This window comes from Diceros bicornis, chromosome 25 (assembly GCF_020826845.1).
Source record: "Diceros bicornis minor isolate mBicDic1 chromosome 25, mDicBic1.mat.cur, whole genome shotgun sequence".
In the NCBI taxonomy this organism is placed as follows: domain Eukaryota; kingdom Metazoa; phylum Chordata; class Mammalia; order Perissodactyla; family Rhinocerotidae; genus Diceros; species Diceros bicornis.
The window spans coordinates 17,172,756-17,190,067 of record NC_080764.1 but is presented as its reverse complement, the minus strand read 5'-3'; the positions used below and the strand labels follow the sequence as shown (position 1 = coordinate 17,190,067).

Genomic DNA, 17,312 nt, shown 5'->3' with positions numbered 1-17,312 from the left:
AAATAAATAAAATTAGAAATGAAAGAGGAGAACTTACAATGGATACCACAGAAATACAAAGGATTATTAAGAGAATACTATGAAAAACTATATGCCAACAAACTGGATAACCTAGAAGAAATGGATAAATTCTTAGATTCATACAACCTTCCAAAATAGAATCAAGAAGAAACAAAGAATCTGAATAGACCAATCACAAGTAAAGAGACTGAAACAATAATCGAAAACCTCCCCAAAAAACAAAAGTCCAGGACCAGATGGCTTCTCTGGAGAATTCTACCAAACATTCAAAGAAGATTTCATACCTATCCTTCTCAAATTATTCCAAAAAATTGAAGAATATGGAACACTTCCTAACTCATTCTATTTGGCCAACATCACCCCGATCCCAAAACCAGACAAGGACAACACAAAGAAGGAAAATTACAGGCCAATATCGCTGATGAACACAGATGTAAAAATCCTCAAAAAATATTGGCAAGTCAAACACAGCAATACATTAAAAGGATCATACACCATGATCAAGTGGGTTTTATATCAGGGATGCAGGGATGGTTCAACATCTGCAAATCAATCAATGTGATAAACCACATTAACAAAATGAGGAATAAAAATCACATGATCATCTCAACAGATGCAAAGAAAGCATTTGACAAGATCCAACATCCATTTATGCTAAAAGCCCTCAATAAAATAGGTATAGAGGGAAAGTACCTAAACATAATAAAGGCCATATATGACAAATGTTGGCCATAGCCAACATCATATTTAACGGTGAAAAACTGAAAGCCATCCCTCTGAGAACAGGAACAAGACAAGGGTACCCACTCTTGTCACTCTTATTCAACATAGTACTGGAGGTTTGGGCCAGAGCAATTAGGCAAGAAAAAGAAATAAAAGGGATCCAAATTGGAAAAGAAGACGGTAAACTTTCACTGTTTGCAGATGACATGATTCTATATATAGAAAACCCTAAAGAATCCATCAGAAAACTATTAGAAATAATCAACAACTACAGCAAAGTTTCAGGGTACAAAATCAACTTACAAAAATAGTTGCATTTCTATACTTTAATAATGAACTAGCAGAAAGAGAACTCAAGAATAAATCCCATTTACAATCACAACAAAAAGAATAAAATATCCAGGAATAAATTTAACCAAGGAGGTGAAAGACCTATACACTTAAAACTGTAAGACATTATTGAGTGAAATCAATGATAACAAAGAAATGGAAAGATATTTCATGCCCATGGATTGGAAGAATAAACATAGTTAAAATGTCCATATTACCTAAAACATTCTACCAATTCAATGCAATCCCAATCAGAATCCCAATGACATTCTTCATGGAAATTGAACAAAGAATCCTAACATTTATATGGAACAAGAAAAGACCCCAAGTAGTGAAGGCAATCCTGAGAAAAAAGAACAAAGCTGGAGGCATCACAATCCCTGACTTCAAAATATACTACAAAGCTATAGTAATCAAATAGCATGGTACTGGCACAAAAACAGACACACAGATCAACGGAACAGCACTGAAAGCCCAGAAATAAAACCACACATCTATGGACAGATAATCTTCGACAAAGGAGCCAAGAACATACAAGGAAGAAAGGAAAGTCTCTTCAATAAATGGAGTTGGGAAAACTGGACAGCCACATGCAAAAGAATGAAAGTAGACCATTATCTTACACCATACACAAAAATTAACTCAAAATGGATTAAAGACTTGAATGTAAGACCTGAAATCATAAAACTCCTAGAAGAAAATACAGGCAGTACACTCTTTGACATTGGTCTTAGCAGCATCTTTTCAAATACCATGTCTACTCAGGCATAGGAAACAGAAGAAAAAATAAACAAATGGGACTACATCAGACTAAAAAGCTTCTGCAAGGCGAACGAAACCATGAACAAAATGAAAAGACAACCCACCAACTGGGATAAAATATCTGCAAATCATGTATCTGACAAGCAGTTAATTTCCAAAACATATCAAGAACTCACAGAACTCAACAACAAAAAAACAAACAACCCGATCAAAAAATGGGCAGAGGATATGAACAGACATTTTTCCAAAGAAGATATACAGATGGCCAACAGGCACATGAAAAGATGTTCAACATCACTAATTATTAGGGAAATGCAAATCAAAACTACAATAAGATATCACCTTGCACCTGTCAGAATGGCTGTATATAACAAGACAAAAAATAACAAATCTTGGAGAAGATATGGAAAAAAGGAACCCTCATACACTGCTGGTGGGAATGCAAACTGGTGCAGCCTCTATGGAAAACAGTATGGAGATTTCTCAAAAAATTAAAAATAGAAATACCGTATGATCCAGCTATCCCACTACTGGGTATTTATCCAAAGAACTTGAAGTCAAGAATTCAGAGAGACTTATGCACCCTTATATTCAATGCAGCATTATTCACTATAGCCAAGACGTGGAAGCACCCCAAGTGCCCATCAACTGATGAATGGATAAAGAAGATGTGGTATATATATACAATGGAATACTACTCAGCCATAAAAAAAGACAAAATCGTCCCATTTGCAACAACATGAATGTATCTTGAGGGTATTATATTAGCGAAATAAGCTAGACAGAGAAAGACAAACACCGCATGATTTCATTCCTATGTGGAAGATAAATGCATGGACAAAGAGAACAGATTAGGGGTTACCAGAGGGGAAGAGGGTTGGGGTTGGGCAAAAGGGGTAAAGGGGCACATATACATAGTTACGGACAAAAATTGAGACTATTGGTGGTGAGCACGATGCAGTGTATACAGAGTACTGATAAATAATAATGAACATGCACCTGAAATTTCACTATGTCATAAACCATTATGACCTCAATAATATTAAAAAAAAAACAGACCTAACAAAATTAACTCCCAAAGGAACACTCAATGAATTACTCATATTTTTGAAGAGATGCCAAAGTTTACATATAAATATGCATACATATTCATATACATATGCATTCATGTTTTCATATTTTTAAACTATTACCAATGATATACTTCTTAGGAATGACATTGTCGAGGCACTTTCTTTGCATTGTTTGAATTATTTATAATTATTATATTTTTCACCAGAAAAAAATCACATTTTGAAAATTAGCCTAGAAACAGACCTCAAAATATAAAAAAACTTAGTGTTTGGTTAAAGTAACATTTCAGTGGGGATATTATTCAATAAATAGTGTTGGAATAATTGACCATCATTTTGGGGAAACTGACCATCATTTGGGGAAAAAAATGTTAGAGCTCAACCTCAGTGTCAATATAAATTCTAGATAGAACAAAGATTTTTATGTATAAGTGAAAATATAAATATATTAGAAAAACATATAGATTAAGTATTTATGTCATCTTTGGGTGGGAAAGGCCCTTTGAAGCGTATCATTAATGATATAAACCATAAAAGTTTGAGTACAAAAAGTTTAACACGTATATTTTTTTAAAAATCACAAAGACGGCCATTCCTTTTTGTCTTCCCATATGTCTCCCTTTCCGTATTTTCATACTTTTAATTATCACCTCACAAAGGATCATTTCCCATTATAAACACACATCTAGTCCCAACTTCCCTTCCTAGCTTCAGTCCCTGCTAACCAGTTGTACCTGGGATATACTACCTTGTTGTTACCTTAACTTACACACCTTAAACCAAGCTTATCATCCTAAATCCCAAGCTAGCTCCTTCTGACTTTATGTCTCCCCTCCTGGGATCTCCAAACTTGGAGTCATCACTGAATCCTCGTTTTCTAAAACCTCCCATATTCGTCACAAATCCTTTTTAGTATTTCTCTTTCATTCAATCATTCCTTTCTATTCCCATTATATTACCCAAAATTATGGCTCATTATAAAAAATGGTAACACTAAACCCTATAACAAAGGTATTTTAACCTCAAAATTAGAATCTGACCACCCATCATACGTTAATACCAATAAAAGGACTAGCCAGCACATTCTCCAGTACACATACACTGTAGCACAGTAATTTAGTATTAAATCATTCTATTGATAGCCTTTTAACTCCTGCTGGCCTTTATCACTTATAATAGCTAAACCAAAAGAAGTCTAAAAATCTCATTAAGATATTTAGCTTGTTGTTGTTGTTGTTACCAAGGAGATAGAGCTGGGATAAGATAAAAATGGCAAAAGTAACTAAAATCAATAGAATTCCATTTTTAAAACAGCATTTTTCTTTCTTTCATCTCTGGGAAACCCTAATATCCAATTAAAACAAATATGTAATCCAAACCAAATAAAAATACGTGAGAATTAATTTTAAAATGTCAAATTCTAAAAACCTGTAGTTACATCTTTTATATTACTAGTAATTATTCTTACTGTTATCACAGAACTCATACACTCTCTCTATATCCTCTGTAAAACATACAGAGGCCATGTTGACTGATGGCCACGGCTAATTTCAGCTTGAGAAAAGCAGACTATTGCTTTCTAGTACATCTCATTCCTGTTCTAAATCAGTGCAAGTTCTAGGCATATCAAGAGGCAATTGTGTTACTCAAACCTGTGCATGCCAGCTGAACTTCTTATTGTAATCACATAAATTAATTAAATTTGATATAAACGGATTAAGTGAGTAAAAAAAGAAGGCTGTTTTATTGAAAACTAAATTGAATGCTTTATAAAGGCATGATAAAAGGTGAATCACCAAAAAAGTTTCTAATTACCTATGAATAAAATAGTTTTATAATAGACCACAAAAAATAATGTACTAAAGGAATTCTGTACACAACTTTGCTCCACAAGGGTCTTTAAGGTTTTACTCAACTTTAAGAAAATGATAGGCAATATCAGACTATGGGTGTAATTTATGCATGAAAGCAAACATGCAACTCCATCGACAAAATCAGCAGAACAATACTCATTTAAACATTCAATTCACAAGTACATATTGAACACCTACCCTACGCCAGGTGTGGCTCTAGGGCAGCAGTTCTCAAACTTTTTGGTCTCAAGACCCTTTACATTCTTAAAAATTACTGAGTAATCCCAAAGAGTTTTGTCTTATAGGTAATATCTATCAATATTTCACAAGAAATTAAAGCTGAACAAATTTTAAAACACAAGAATATACCAGCACACATTTCATTAGCTGTCATAGCAATAACGTCATCACTTATCACGTAGCTTCTGCAAAACTCCACTGTACACGTGTGAGAGAATGACAGTGAGAAAGTCAAGTAATGTTTTAGTGTTATGAAAATAGTTTTGACTTCGCAAATACCCTGAAAGAGTCTCAGGAACACACAGACATCCTTGGACCAACCACGGAGAACTGCTGTTTTAGAGCTGAAGAACCAATAATGAATAATGAGGAACCAATAACGAATCAATCCCACTCCTGTGTAAGTTGGTGAAGGAGTAAGACAATAAAAAAGTAAATCAATAAATATATAATTTCAGGTAGTGATAAATGCCATGAAAAATAAAACAGGGCAAGGAGACAGAAAGTGAAAAGTGAGAGGTTGGGGGAAGGAGGAGGGGCGATTACTTTACATAGGAAGGTCAGAAAAGGCCTCTGAGGAGGGATATTGAAGGAATGAGCCCTGCTAAGGTCTGAGGGAGTAATGTTCTGGGTAGAGAAGCAGAAAATGCAAACACCCTGGAAGCCACTGGAGGATTCTGAGCATAGGAATGACCTGATCTGATTAAGGTTTTTAAAATGTTACTCCGGCTTCCATATGGAAGAGACAGGGAAGGCAGGTATAAAAATGGAAGTAGAGAAGTTAGGAGGCTATTGCAGTAGTTCTGCAAGAAATGCTGGTGACTCGCATAGTATGACAGTAGTGGAAGGGTGAGATTTAAATGGATATGGGAGTTATTTTGAAGGAAAAGCCATAATAATTGCTGAAGGACTAGACATGGGATTGTGAGGAAAAAAAGAAACGTAGGAAAGATAGCTCTTAGGTTTTTGCAGAGCAACAAGGTGAATGTTGCCATTTTTGTGATATAGAAAAACCATGAGAGGTGGGGGAGATGGGGGCAAAACCCAGCTTAAGATGCTTATTTGGAATCCAAGTAAAAATACTGGATATTCGAGTCTGGAACTCAAGATAGAGGCCAGGGCAGGAGACGCTCGATAGCAAATCATGAGGTATTCAAGTATGTGACTAGATGAGACCATCTAAGGAGTAAATGTCCATAAAGAAGTGAGCAGGAGAATTGAGACCTGGAATTTCACCCTACATCAAAAGCTGTTAAATTAACGTACACTTATATATGTGTTATTTTTTATGCTTGCCTTTTTCAAATAACTGCTGGACCGAACGGCATCAATAAGAGGGCTTTTTCAGTACCTCTTTTTTTCATATTAGGACACTGACTCAAGAATCTCCTTCATCAAGAAGTATTCCGGAACTTTCTGGAACTCCTCCTCTCTCAAACCAGTATCTCACTCCCACTCCCCCCCCCCCCCCCCGACCCTTATCCAAACACTCACCACACCTCTACTCCTAATACCTCCCTCTCCTCCCCCAGGATTGCCTCTCCTCTGTACTCCCATGATTGATTACCTTTGCATATTTCTACAGAGGTCCTAGTTAACATTCTGTATTCTAATTACTTATCCTTTAGTCGTGTGAAAGTTTCCTTATGGGCAGGAACCATGACCTTCATCTTTGTATCTCCAATGCCTTGCAAAGTGCCTGGCAGATAACAGGCTCTTAATGAATGTTTCCTGAATGAATAAAATGAAGGGCAAGTGACTTACCCAAGGTCAGTCCCACTGCTACCTAGTAGAAAAGCAGGGATTAGAATCTAGGTTTTAGGATAGCCAGACGTTCTAAACTCACTTTAGTCTATGATTCAAAGAACTCCACATTCAGGCCTCACCTTATCTACATATTTTACTTTCTATTTATCATCCTGTCTTGACTATAAGTCCGGTGATTTTATAGTCTTAACTATAAGTCAAGGGATCTGCCCCAAATTCACTTTTCCTCAGCCTGTCCAGCCTCTGCATCCAGTTTATGTCTTACCTCTCCCATAAAAACCCTCTTCATCAATCCATCAATCATCTCCCTCCTCCATCAGCCGCACACACACACTTTCAGTAACACCCTATACAATCTGATTTCTGTCCTTACAACTACACTGAAGCTGCTCTCTCCAAGTTTACCAAAGCCCTTTGTAACAGTTAATTTTCAAAATGGTAAAATCATGACTCTCATACAAACATAACATGAATATATGGCAAAGATTTTAACTCATTAATGACGGAATCAGTAAGACACTGAAACTAGTTCAAATGAGATCTGACTTAGAGATTTATAGTGCCCACTCTACAAAATTAATTTGCACGGCATGACCAGGAATCATTTGCATTGATATGGGCAGCAAACATTTGTTCTGATACCAGTTTTCTACAACTTAACTTTTACCCTGTTTACAGAGTTGTAAAACAGTCTAGTCAATCAAGGACAAAGATGCATATCCCTAAATCAGAATAATATAATTCCTGGAGAGTCCTCTAGACAATGCCCAGCATTTCAGATGCCATACACAGAAATTTCTTCTGTCCATTTCCAAGCCTTTGACAATTTTTCCTCCAAAACTGTCACAACTCATCCTAATTTGCCTTCTCTAGCACAATGAAGAAAAATTCTTGCCACCTGTGGTTTCCATGATACAGCACTCTCCTGGCTCCTCTCTTACCTCTCTGATTGGTTCTCCTCAGTCTTCTTCACCAGTTGCTATTCATCTTAAATACAGTATTGACCACGGTTTTGATGGATCTTATTCTATCTAATATCATCAGTCATGCTTCACCTATTAATTATACAGGAATTATTCTCATATCCACAGCTCTAATATCTATAATCCCCAAACTTCAACTTCTATTTTCTCCATTTCCCATGTTGCTATCTTCGCAATACCTCAAATTCATCAAGGAGCTAAACTAAATTCATTCTTTTCCTCATCTGAATAGGGTCCATTCCTGTGTTCTCTAACTTAGTTAACGCAAAGAGGCACGAAGTATGAGAATTTTACATTCTACTCTCCCTCACCTTGCTCTATGAAACTGCCTTTTCCACAGTCACCCAAACTGTCCACTGCCCCTCTACAATCACTCTCTTGCATCTTCCCCTTCCTCATAGCCCCTTCCCTAATTCAAGCCTACATTATCTTTCAACTGAACTGTTGATAAAGCCTCTACACTGCTAGACTGTCTCTTTCCTTTATCATTCACTCAGCTGCCAAAGTTGTGTTTCCCCAAACAGGGGTTAAAGTTTTTCTGACTTGGTCCCAATTTCTGATCTGAGTTCTTACATAATAGGCATCTGTTGTTTTAGGGCATCTATCTACTTCCTACTCATTCTACTTCAGTTATTTCAGTCCAGTCAAGCTGATTCCACCCACGAGGCACACAACTCCAGCTGAGACAATCAGAGGCTCACAATGATTGGTTCAGAAATTGGCCCCAAACAGAGCCACAGAAGTGCCATGAGACTTCCGGGGCAGAGGCATATGCTTTTTACTGCTGTAACTGCTATTGCTATTGCTATAATTTACCACCAGAGGACAGCCTGTCTGAGAAGCCAACCCCAAAGAAGTGAAGTTTGAAGCAAAGAGAAATTTAGTGCTGAAGACATCTTCTGAGCCTTAGCATCAACTCATGTCTGAGGCCAATTTCCCTTGGACTGTTCAGTGACCCCTGCCAATTAACTCTCCGCTTAAGCCTGTTTGAGTCAGGCAACAGTCTAGAGGACTAAGACAGAAAAGTACTAAACAACACATCCTACCTTTTTATGCACCTTATGATTAAGTTACACCAGCCTCCTCACCCGTTATCAGAATACTGTGCCCTCCCTCATGTTATTTTCTCAGTCTGGAATTTTCTTCCCTCTGCCTGGAATTCCCTTCCCTCCATTCTCTATTTATTAACATCCACCTCATACTTCAAGGCTCAGCTCAAATGCCTCAGTAAAGCAATCCTCCAAGGCCGGAAAAAGCAGCAGAGGACCAGATTACACAAAGATTTTAAACCATACTATGGTTTTTTGAACTTTAACCTAAGGGTAAAGAAATGTCATTGAATGATTTTAAAGAGTAAAGGACATGATCAGATTTGCAATTTTAAAAGATCACTGCAGTTGCTGTGTAGAGAATGAATTAGAGAAGGGCAAGGGGGACAATGATTTGCAAACTACTCACATAATCTAGGCAAAAAGGATGGTGGTATGGGATCAAGTGGCAAAGCAGACAGAAGAATGTGTTTCTGCGATTATTTTATTTCTGAGTAAATCCTTCTCTATACTGTAAACTCCCTGACGACAGAGAAATTATCTGCTGACTACCATTTTACCCACAGAAATTAGCAAAGTGATTGGCACACAGTAGGGACTCAAATATTTGTTGAATAAATTATATAATTTGCACTCTAATCTGTAAATTATTTGAGCAGCTGGGCAAATGGTAGTATTATTTATGAAGACAAGAAACAAAGGAAAAGTCAGTTTGGGTTTGTTTGTTTTTGAGAGAGAAGTAAGGGAGAAGATGAACTCTGTTTTGAACAATTGGAGTGTAAGGTAATACAACACATTCAAATTGGCGGGGAATCTATATATACTGGATACCTTTCTGGGGATCAGGAGAGAGATATGGGCTGAAGACACTGATTTGTGAAATCTGGGCATACAGATGGTAACATTTTACAAAGAGAGATGAGATTGCCGAGAAAGGATGCAAAATGAAAAGAGGGTAGAGATTACAGACCTAAGGGGCATTTAAGAGCTGAACAGAAAAAGAGAAGTCAAGGAAGAACACTAACAGCTCTGGCAGAAAAACATACGAGGGTCCTCTAACTAAAGCAGAGGGAAGAGGAAGGTGTGGTCAAATGTGTCAGAGCAAAAAGTCAAGGAATGAAAAGTTGAAAAGCATCCTCTGGATGAAAACAGTTTCGGTGGAGTAGGTGGAGGTGGAACCAGACTAGTTTGGAGTGGGTTTGAGGGTGAACAGAAGAGAAAGAAACAAAGTCAGCCAGTATTAGACATCTTGTTCCTAAAGTCTGGCTATAAAGCCACTGAGAAACATAGTTGCAGGAGACGAACACAGTCAAGGGGAGGTTTTGTTCCTCTGTTGGTTTTTTCATTTTTACAGAGCTTGGATTTAAGCCTGTTTAAATGTTGATTGCAAGCAACCTAAAAAGAGGTTAAAAGAAAAGGTGAGAGAAAATACTCAAAAATGAGCTCACAATGTATACATATATCAAAACATCATGTTGTACACCTTAAATATTACAATTTTTATTTGTCAATTATACCTCAATAAAGCTGGAAAAAATACAAGCAAAGTTTTTAAAATGGGGTATAGATGAAGAGATTGGTTTTGAATAGGGAAAGCAATATCTCTTGCACTTAAATTATATAATAGAAGGAAAGACTGGGTAAGGATGTAGGTACATGTATAGATTTGGTTACTGAAAATTCAGACTCTACATGTGATAGCATCAACTGTGAAATAAACATATTGAAGTTTAGATATTAAAAATAATCCATTCATTGAGAATTATTTTTCTTTTTCTTTTTTTTGTGAGGAAGAGTGGCCCTAAGCTAACACCTGTTGCCAATCCTCCTCTTTTTGCTGAGAAAGATTGGCCCTGACCTAACATCTGTGGCCATCTTCCTTCATTTTATATGTGGGATGCCACCACAGCATGGCTTGATGAGCCGTGCATTGGTCTGCACTGGGGATTCGAACCTGCAAACCCCTGGCTGCCGAAGCGGAGAGTGTGAACTTAACCACTACACCATCAGGCCAGCCCAGAGAATTATTTTTCTGAATTATGAGTTTAATATACACAGGGGGCTGGCCTGGTGATGCTGTGGTTAAAATTTGAGCGCTCCCCTTTGGCTGTCCAGGTTAGTGGCTTCAGATCCTGAGTGTAGACCTATACACCATTTATCAAGCCATGCTGTGGCGGTGTCCCATATACAAAATAGAGGAAGAATGGCACAGATGTTAGCTCAGGGACAATCTTCCTCAACAAAAAGGGGAAGATTGGCAATAGATGTTAGCTCAGGGCCAATCTTCCTCACCAAAAAAAAAGATACACATAAGCATCTAGTTAAATGAAGTAACTGCCCCACTCCTAAACCCTAGACTTACAAAGAAAATTAAAAAGATATTTATTAAATGCCTACGTTGTACAAGACATAATGCTAGACATTGTGGAGAATACAAAGAGGGCTCTTCCCCAGATATGTGCCTAGTCTGTTTCCTCCCTCCCTTTTGGTCTTTGTTCTCACATTCTCCTTTATTTCTCTCCATTACACTTACCACCTTACCACCACCTGACATATTATGTTTATGTATTTGTCTGTTTCTCTTCCTAGACTAGAAGCTCCTCAAGGACAGGGACTTTTTCTGTGTTATTCATTGTTGTATCCCCAGTAACAAAAATAGTGCCTGCCATGACAGGAACACAAAATAAATTTTTAATGGACTGAAATGGTACCTTCTCTTCAGGAAGAAAAGGTACAATCTGTTAAATGGGGGAGAAATAAATATATGAGGACCATATCAATTATACAAATAAAAGAAGTAAATACTAACGGTGATGTGAAAAGCAATCTCGAAAAATGGTATAAGAGTTCAAAAGACTGTTAATCACCCCAGACAAGGTGATAAAGAAAGGTATTATAGGAAAGATGGCATTTAGACTGGGCCTTACAGGGGTAAGCAGATTTTTTTTTTCATGTGTGCCATTCAATGGTTTTTAGTATATTGACAGAGTTGTGCAACCACCACCTTCTAAATGTTCTACAAACATTTTCATTAACTCATAAAGAAGCTTTGTGCCCCTTAGCTACCACTGCCCAACTCCCCCAACCTCCCCAGCCCTTAGAAGCCACTAATATACTTTCTGTCTCTACGTATTTGCCCATTCTGGACATTTCATATAAACAGAATCAAATAATATGTGGGATTTTGTGACTGGCTTCTTCATTTAGCATAATGTTTTCAAGGTTCATCCATGTTGTAGCATGTATCAGTACTTTATTCCTTTTTATGATTGAATAATATTCCATTGTATGGATATACCATGTTTTGTTTAGCCATTTGGGTTGTTTCCACCTTTTGGCTATTATGAATAATAAAAATTCTATGAACATTCGTGTATAAATTTTTGTGTGGTATAATTTTAATAAGAAGTAAGTGAAGGAATATTTTAAATCATTCAATCCCAAAGATGACAAATCCAAGATAAAGTTTCACTGGTCTCAGATCAAATGAGGCAAAGTCAGTTTTCATTACACTTACTTTATTCAAATCAAAGGACCATCCTTTACTTTGCATCAATGTCCTTCAAACTTTTTTTTTTAATGTTAACGCATCCTTTTTAAATGAAATGATGGCAATATCAAAAGGCAGTTTTGTTAATTTACTTAGCTAAAATAATTTTTTTTTAATTTGCTTTTCACTTAAATCCAAAAATTTAGGAAATGTTGTTGATTAAAGGAAACAGCATGAAGGAAAGAAGACAGAAACCCACGACAGCCTGAATGCCAAGCTAAGGATTCAACAAACAATAACTGAGCTACTACTATATGAAAAGCACAAAAATAAAATTCTGCTCCTGACTTTTTATAACAGTCTTCAGTGGAAGAAAACAGTCTGTCTCTACTCATCATTTATATCTTTATCTATCTTTTAGAAAAGGCAATATTTAGTAGTTAAAAAAAATCCTTTATTTTTTGTTTTGTGAGGAAGATCAGCCCTGAGCTAACACCTGTGCCCATCTTCCTCTACTTTATATGGGATGCTGTCACAGCATGGCGTGACAAGCAGAGCACTGGTGCGCGGCTGGGATCTGAACCCGCAAACCCTGGGCCACTGAAGCGAAGCACGCACTTAACCGCTTGCGCCACCAGGCCGGCCCCAAAATATCCTCTAAAAGAAGAAAAAAATGGGACTATTCCTATTGTGCTTACCAGTTTTATTTCACCCGTTATTTGACAATGTGAGTTGCTGGGTGTATAAAGTTAAGCAATATATAGCCCCTATCCTACAGAAGCTTACAGTCTAAATTTTATAAACTTATAAACTGCTCTAGAAGACACTGACTGCAGACATTTAACTAGATATTATTTACCTAGGGCTTCCAATTTAACAGCAAATAGCAAACAAGCACTTACTACCCACTACTCACATTTTAAGCATTTTACATTTGTCAACTAATTTAATCCTCCGAATAGTCTTATGACAAGGGAATTATTATATTATTTTAAGATATTAATACATTAAAATATATTACATTTATCATCTTTTTCCAAAATCAACGTTAATGACACTAATTCTGCTAATGAAAGAGTGTTGTGTTTTTTTGTGTGTGAGGAAGATCAGCCCTGAGCTAACATCTGTTGCTAATCCTCCTCTTTTTGCTGAGGAAGACTGGCCCTGGGCTCACGTCTGTGCCCATCTTCCTCTACTTTATATGTGAAATGCCTGCCACAGCATGGCTTGATAAGCAGTGTATAGGTCTGCGCCCGGGATCCAACTCTGCGAACCTCCGGTCACTGAAGCTGAGCCCGGGAACTTAACCACTACACCACCAGGCAGGCCCCAAAAGAGTGTTTTATATATAGTTGCTGTATCATTCCCATCATCATACAAATATACTAAAATTTTTCCCATCTTAAAAAAAAATCCTCTCTTGACTTCACATCCCACTCCAGGTACCAGACCATTTCTCTGATCCCCTTACAGCAAAACTCCCTAAAAAAGCTGTCTATCCGAGCTCTCTCCCAACTGCTCTCCTCTCAGACTCTCTTAAGCCATGCCAAAAGGCTTTTGCTTCTGACACTACTGAAACCACTCTAGTCAAGGCTATGAATGACCTCAAAATGCTAAATATAATTTTTAATTTTCAGTCCTCATCTCACTTCACCCATCTGCAGCACTTGATGTAGGTAAAACATTCTCTTTGAAATACTTTCTCTACTTGGCTTCCAAGACACCACACTCTTATGGGTTTTCTTCTTCTCTTACTAGATGTTCCTTCTCAATCTCCTATGCTGGTTCTTCCACAGTGCCACAATTTCTACACATTAGAGTACTCAAGGCTCAGTCCTTGGACCTCCTCTCCTTTCTATTTACACTCACTTTCTTAATGTTCTCACACAGTCTCACGGCTCTGCTAGAATGCAGCTTCAACAGGGTAGGAATTTTTCAGCAATTTTGTTTATGCTAAATGCCTTGAACCTAAAACAGTGCCTGGCATGTAGTAGGTGCATGACAAATATTTGTTCAATGAATAAATAGATGAATAAATGGCTTTAAATATTATCTATAAACTGATGACTCTCCAATTTATACCTTCTGCCTGGATCTCTGTCTCGAACTCCAGATACATTCAACTGTCTATCTGCTATCTCCACTTGGATGTGTCATCAACATCTCAAAGTTAACCAAGTTCAAACGAGAGTTCCAATCACCCTCCCAATGGCTTCTCTGACAGACTTCACTTTCTTAACAAAGAGCAGCTCCATCCTTCTACTTCCTGAAGCCAAAAACTTTTGAAATCATTCCTGATTCCTTCTCTGACACCACATATCCAATCTGCCAATAAATACTGTGGATTCTGCCTTCAAAATATACTCAGAATTTGACTACTTCGCACCAAGTCCACCACTATCACTACGGTCCACGTCATTACCATCTCTCGTCTGGATGCATGCAACAGCCTCCTAACTGGTCTCCCTGCTTCTTGTCCCCCTCCACCCCCAATTCACTCTGTTCTCAGAACCAAAGCCAGAGAAATTTTTTTCAAACTTAAGTCAGATCAAGTCACTTCTCTGCTCATAATCCTACAATTATTCCCACTTTGCTCTGAGTAAAAGCCCAAATCTTGACAATTGCCTATAAAGCTCTACCCGTTCTGGGCCTATTAAATCTCTGAGCTCATCTACTACTTTTCCTCTCACTTATTCTGCTCCAGTCATATTGGCTTCTTCTGCTGTTTCCTCCAAAGGTTATAAGCACACTTCTACCTCAGGGCCTTTTCCCTTACTGTTCCCTCTGCCTGGAATGCTTTTCCCCCAGATACCCACAACCTATTACCTGCTTCATCACCTTGTTCAATTGCCACCTTCTTTGAGTTTTTCCTGATCACCATATTTAAAATCGCAACTCTAATCCCACTCCCTCGTATTCTTTATCCCCTTTCTCTGCTCTGTATTTCTCCACAGCATTTATCACCACCAAATACTATATATTTCACTTCCTGGGACACGTGCTCGAAAAGGACAAGAATTTTTGCTTGTTTCATTCCACTCTATATCCCTGGTGTTTAAAGCAGTGCCTGGTATACAGCAGGTGATCAATAATCTACCCACTGAAGGAATGCTTTCATTTCCACCAGGGGGCCTAACAATCATCTAGCCTGATATTTCAGGAAAAGATCATAAAGCTTCTCCAAGATTTCTCCCAGGGCTCTGATCCGTAGAAGGATTATACTTTGCCTGGAAAGAAAAACTGTGCTTTGTCTAATCAACCACAAGGAGGAGTTGAGAGGAAGAGCTAGGCAGAGAGAAATCAGACAATGCCGTTTCCCTTGCTTTTCCTACAGCAACCTCAAGGTGGGAGAAATACGGATTTGGAGGCAACTGTACTGAATGAATGATTTTCTCCCTACTATGAGTTACCTAGACACACACAAACGTAAACATTAAAACCCGCAATCCTTTCGAATGCCACAACGAGGCCAAGGAAATCAATCCACGGGCCACTGAGGACTGGGAGGGAGTTTCTTTCACTCCACCACTAATAAGTCTCCATAAATCCAGGGGAAGAGTTGCCATTAGCGCAGAGACACGTAACTCACACACGAAGGCCTGGGTGCTCCAGGCTGCCAGCACGCTCGGGCCAGGGAGCTAGTAAGTCTGTTCTATTTAATACTTAAAGCACCCACACTCTTAAAACAGCATAAGCAAGGCGGTCCCAGGTCTAAACTCGCAGATGGGGCGGATCGCGTGTCAAGTCCCGATTCAGTGAACACCGAAATCAATTTCCCACGGGATTCTGACTCACCGCCACCTGTTGATGCCCACATTGGAGGAGCCCGCGAACCAGGGGTCGAGGATGTAGACGCAGCGGATGGTGTCGGCGCCCTGGATGCACTCCTTCAGGGCGGGGTTGTCGTGGAGCCGGAGCCCCTTTCGGAACCAGTGCACGGCGTTCACCCCCATCCCGGGGCGCGGCGGACGCCGAGTTCCTCCCGGAGAAATTCAGGGGAGGAGGGTCCGGCTCATGACCGACACCTCCGCCGCCAGGAGAATCGCCGCACCCAGGGAGGGAGGGGAGGGCGGCAGAGCGGGGAGAGGAAAAAATGAGTCCGAGGAGGGGACCCGAGAGGGAGAGGGCGCTGGAGGCGCTGCTGGAAGATGAATGGAGGCTACCCAGGCGGCGGAGTCCGGTGTGACGCCCTTTAGGAGCCGGCGCCGGCCGCAACCGCGCGGACCAGACGCATAACTTCGAGGGCCTCGGACCTCCGGCGGCTGAGCAAGTTCCACGAGCCCGAGCCGCCACGACGGCCTGAGCCGGCACCCGCGGCCCCTGCGGGTTCGTCACGGAAGCCTCGCCCCACCGAGGCGGCGCCTGAAGAGAAAACGGGCCGCCGGAGGCGAGCCTCCGAGAGGGACGAGAGACGGTTGAGCAGCTGTCGGCCACGCTGCCTCTCGGGCCGGGAAAGAGGAGTGAGAACGCAGCACGGAGCACGAAGGCGGTGGTCGAGGCCGCTGGACGGCTGCCGGCCGGTGACCGGTCCCGAGGCTGCCCGGGTGACTCCGCCGCCGCCGCCGCGTCAGCGGCCTCGGCCCCGCCCCCGGATCCTCATTGGAGGGCGCGGTCCCCACGTGACCCCCGGCACCTCACGTTTCTGAAATGTGTTTACTACAGCCGCTCTGACTGGGGAATGTGCTCATGATTCAGTCGCTTCTAGGGGGCGGCAGCCGCTTGATCTCAGAGCCGTCGATCCTCGCCCAGACGCTGGGCTCTCTGCCACTGCTCCTTTTCTCGGCCGACAGGTCGCCGTGGCCTGGAAGCCCCCGCGGTAACCACACGGCCCCTGTGAGGGGAGGCTTAGCTCCGCCTCTGGGGGCCGTGAGCATCCACCATTGGCTGAGGCCCGCTGAGACCCGGATGAGCACGGGGATGCGGGGAGCTCGCGGACGCGCGCTTGGCTCGGGAGGGCGCGCGTGCGCTCTCACTCTGTTCCAGAGGGAGAGAGGCAGAGAGGGAGGCAGGGAGGCAGGGCG

The 17,312-nt window shown here is 40.2% G+C and overlaps 1 protein-coding gene across 2 annotated transcripts in view; it reads right to left on the bottom strand.

The window, feature by feature from the left end:
* Positions 1-17,078, bottom strand: part of CRY1 (cryptochrome circadian regulator 1) — a 99,254-nt gene extending 82,176 nt beyond the window's left edge. Inside the window, exon 1 of one of the 2 annotated variants that reach the window (XM_058568496.1) lies at positions 16,087-17,078. In XM_058568496.1, the coding sequence (XP_058424479.1) occupies positions 16,087-16,244 (158 nt within the window). In that variant the 5' untranslated portion in view covers positions 16,245-17,078. The remainder of the gene's footprint in view (positions 1-16,086) is intronic. The other variant, XM_058568495.1, reaches the window with a different exon arrangement.
* Between the last annotated feature and the right edge of the window lie 234 nt (positions 17,079-17,312).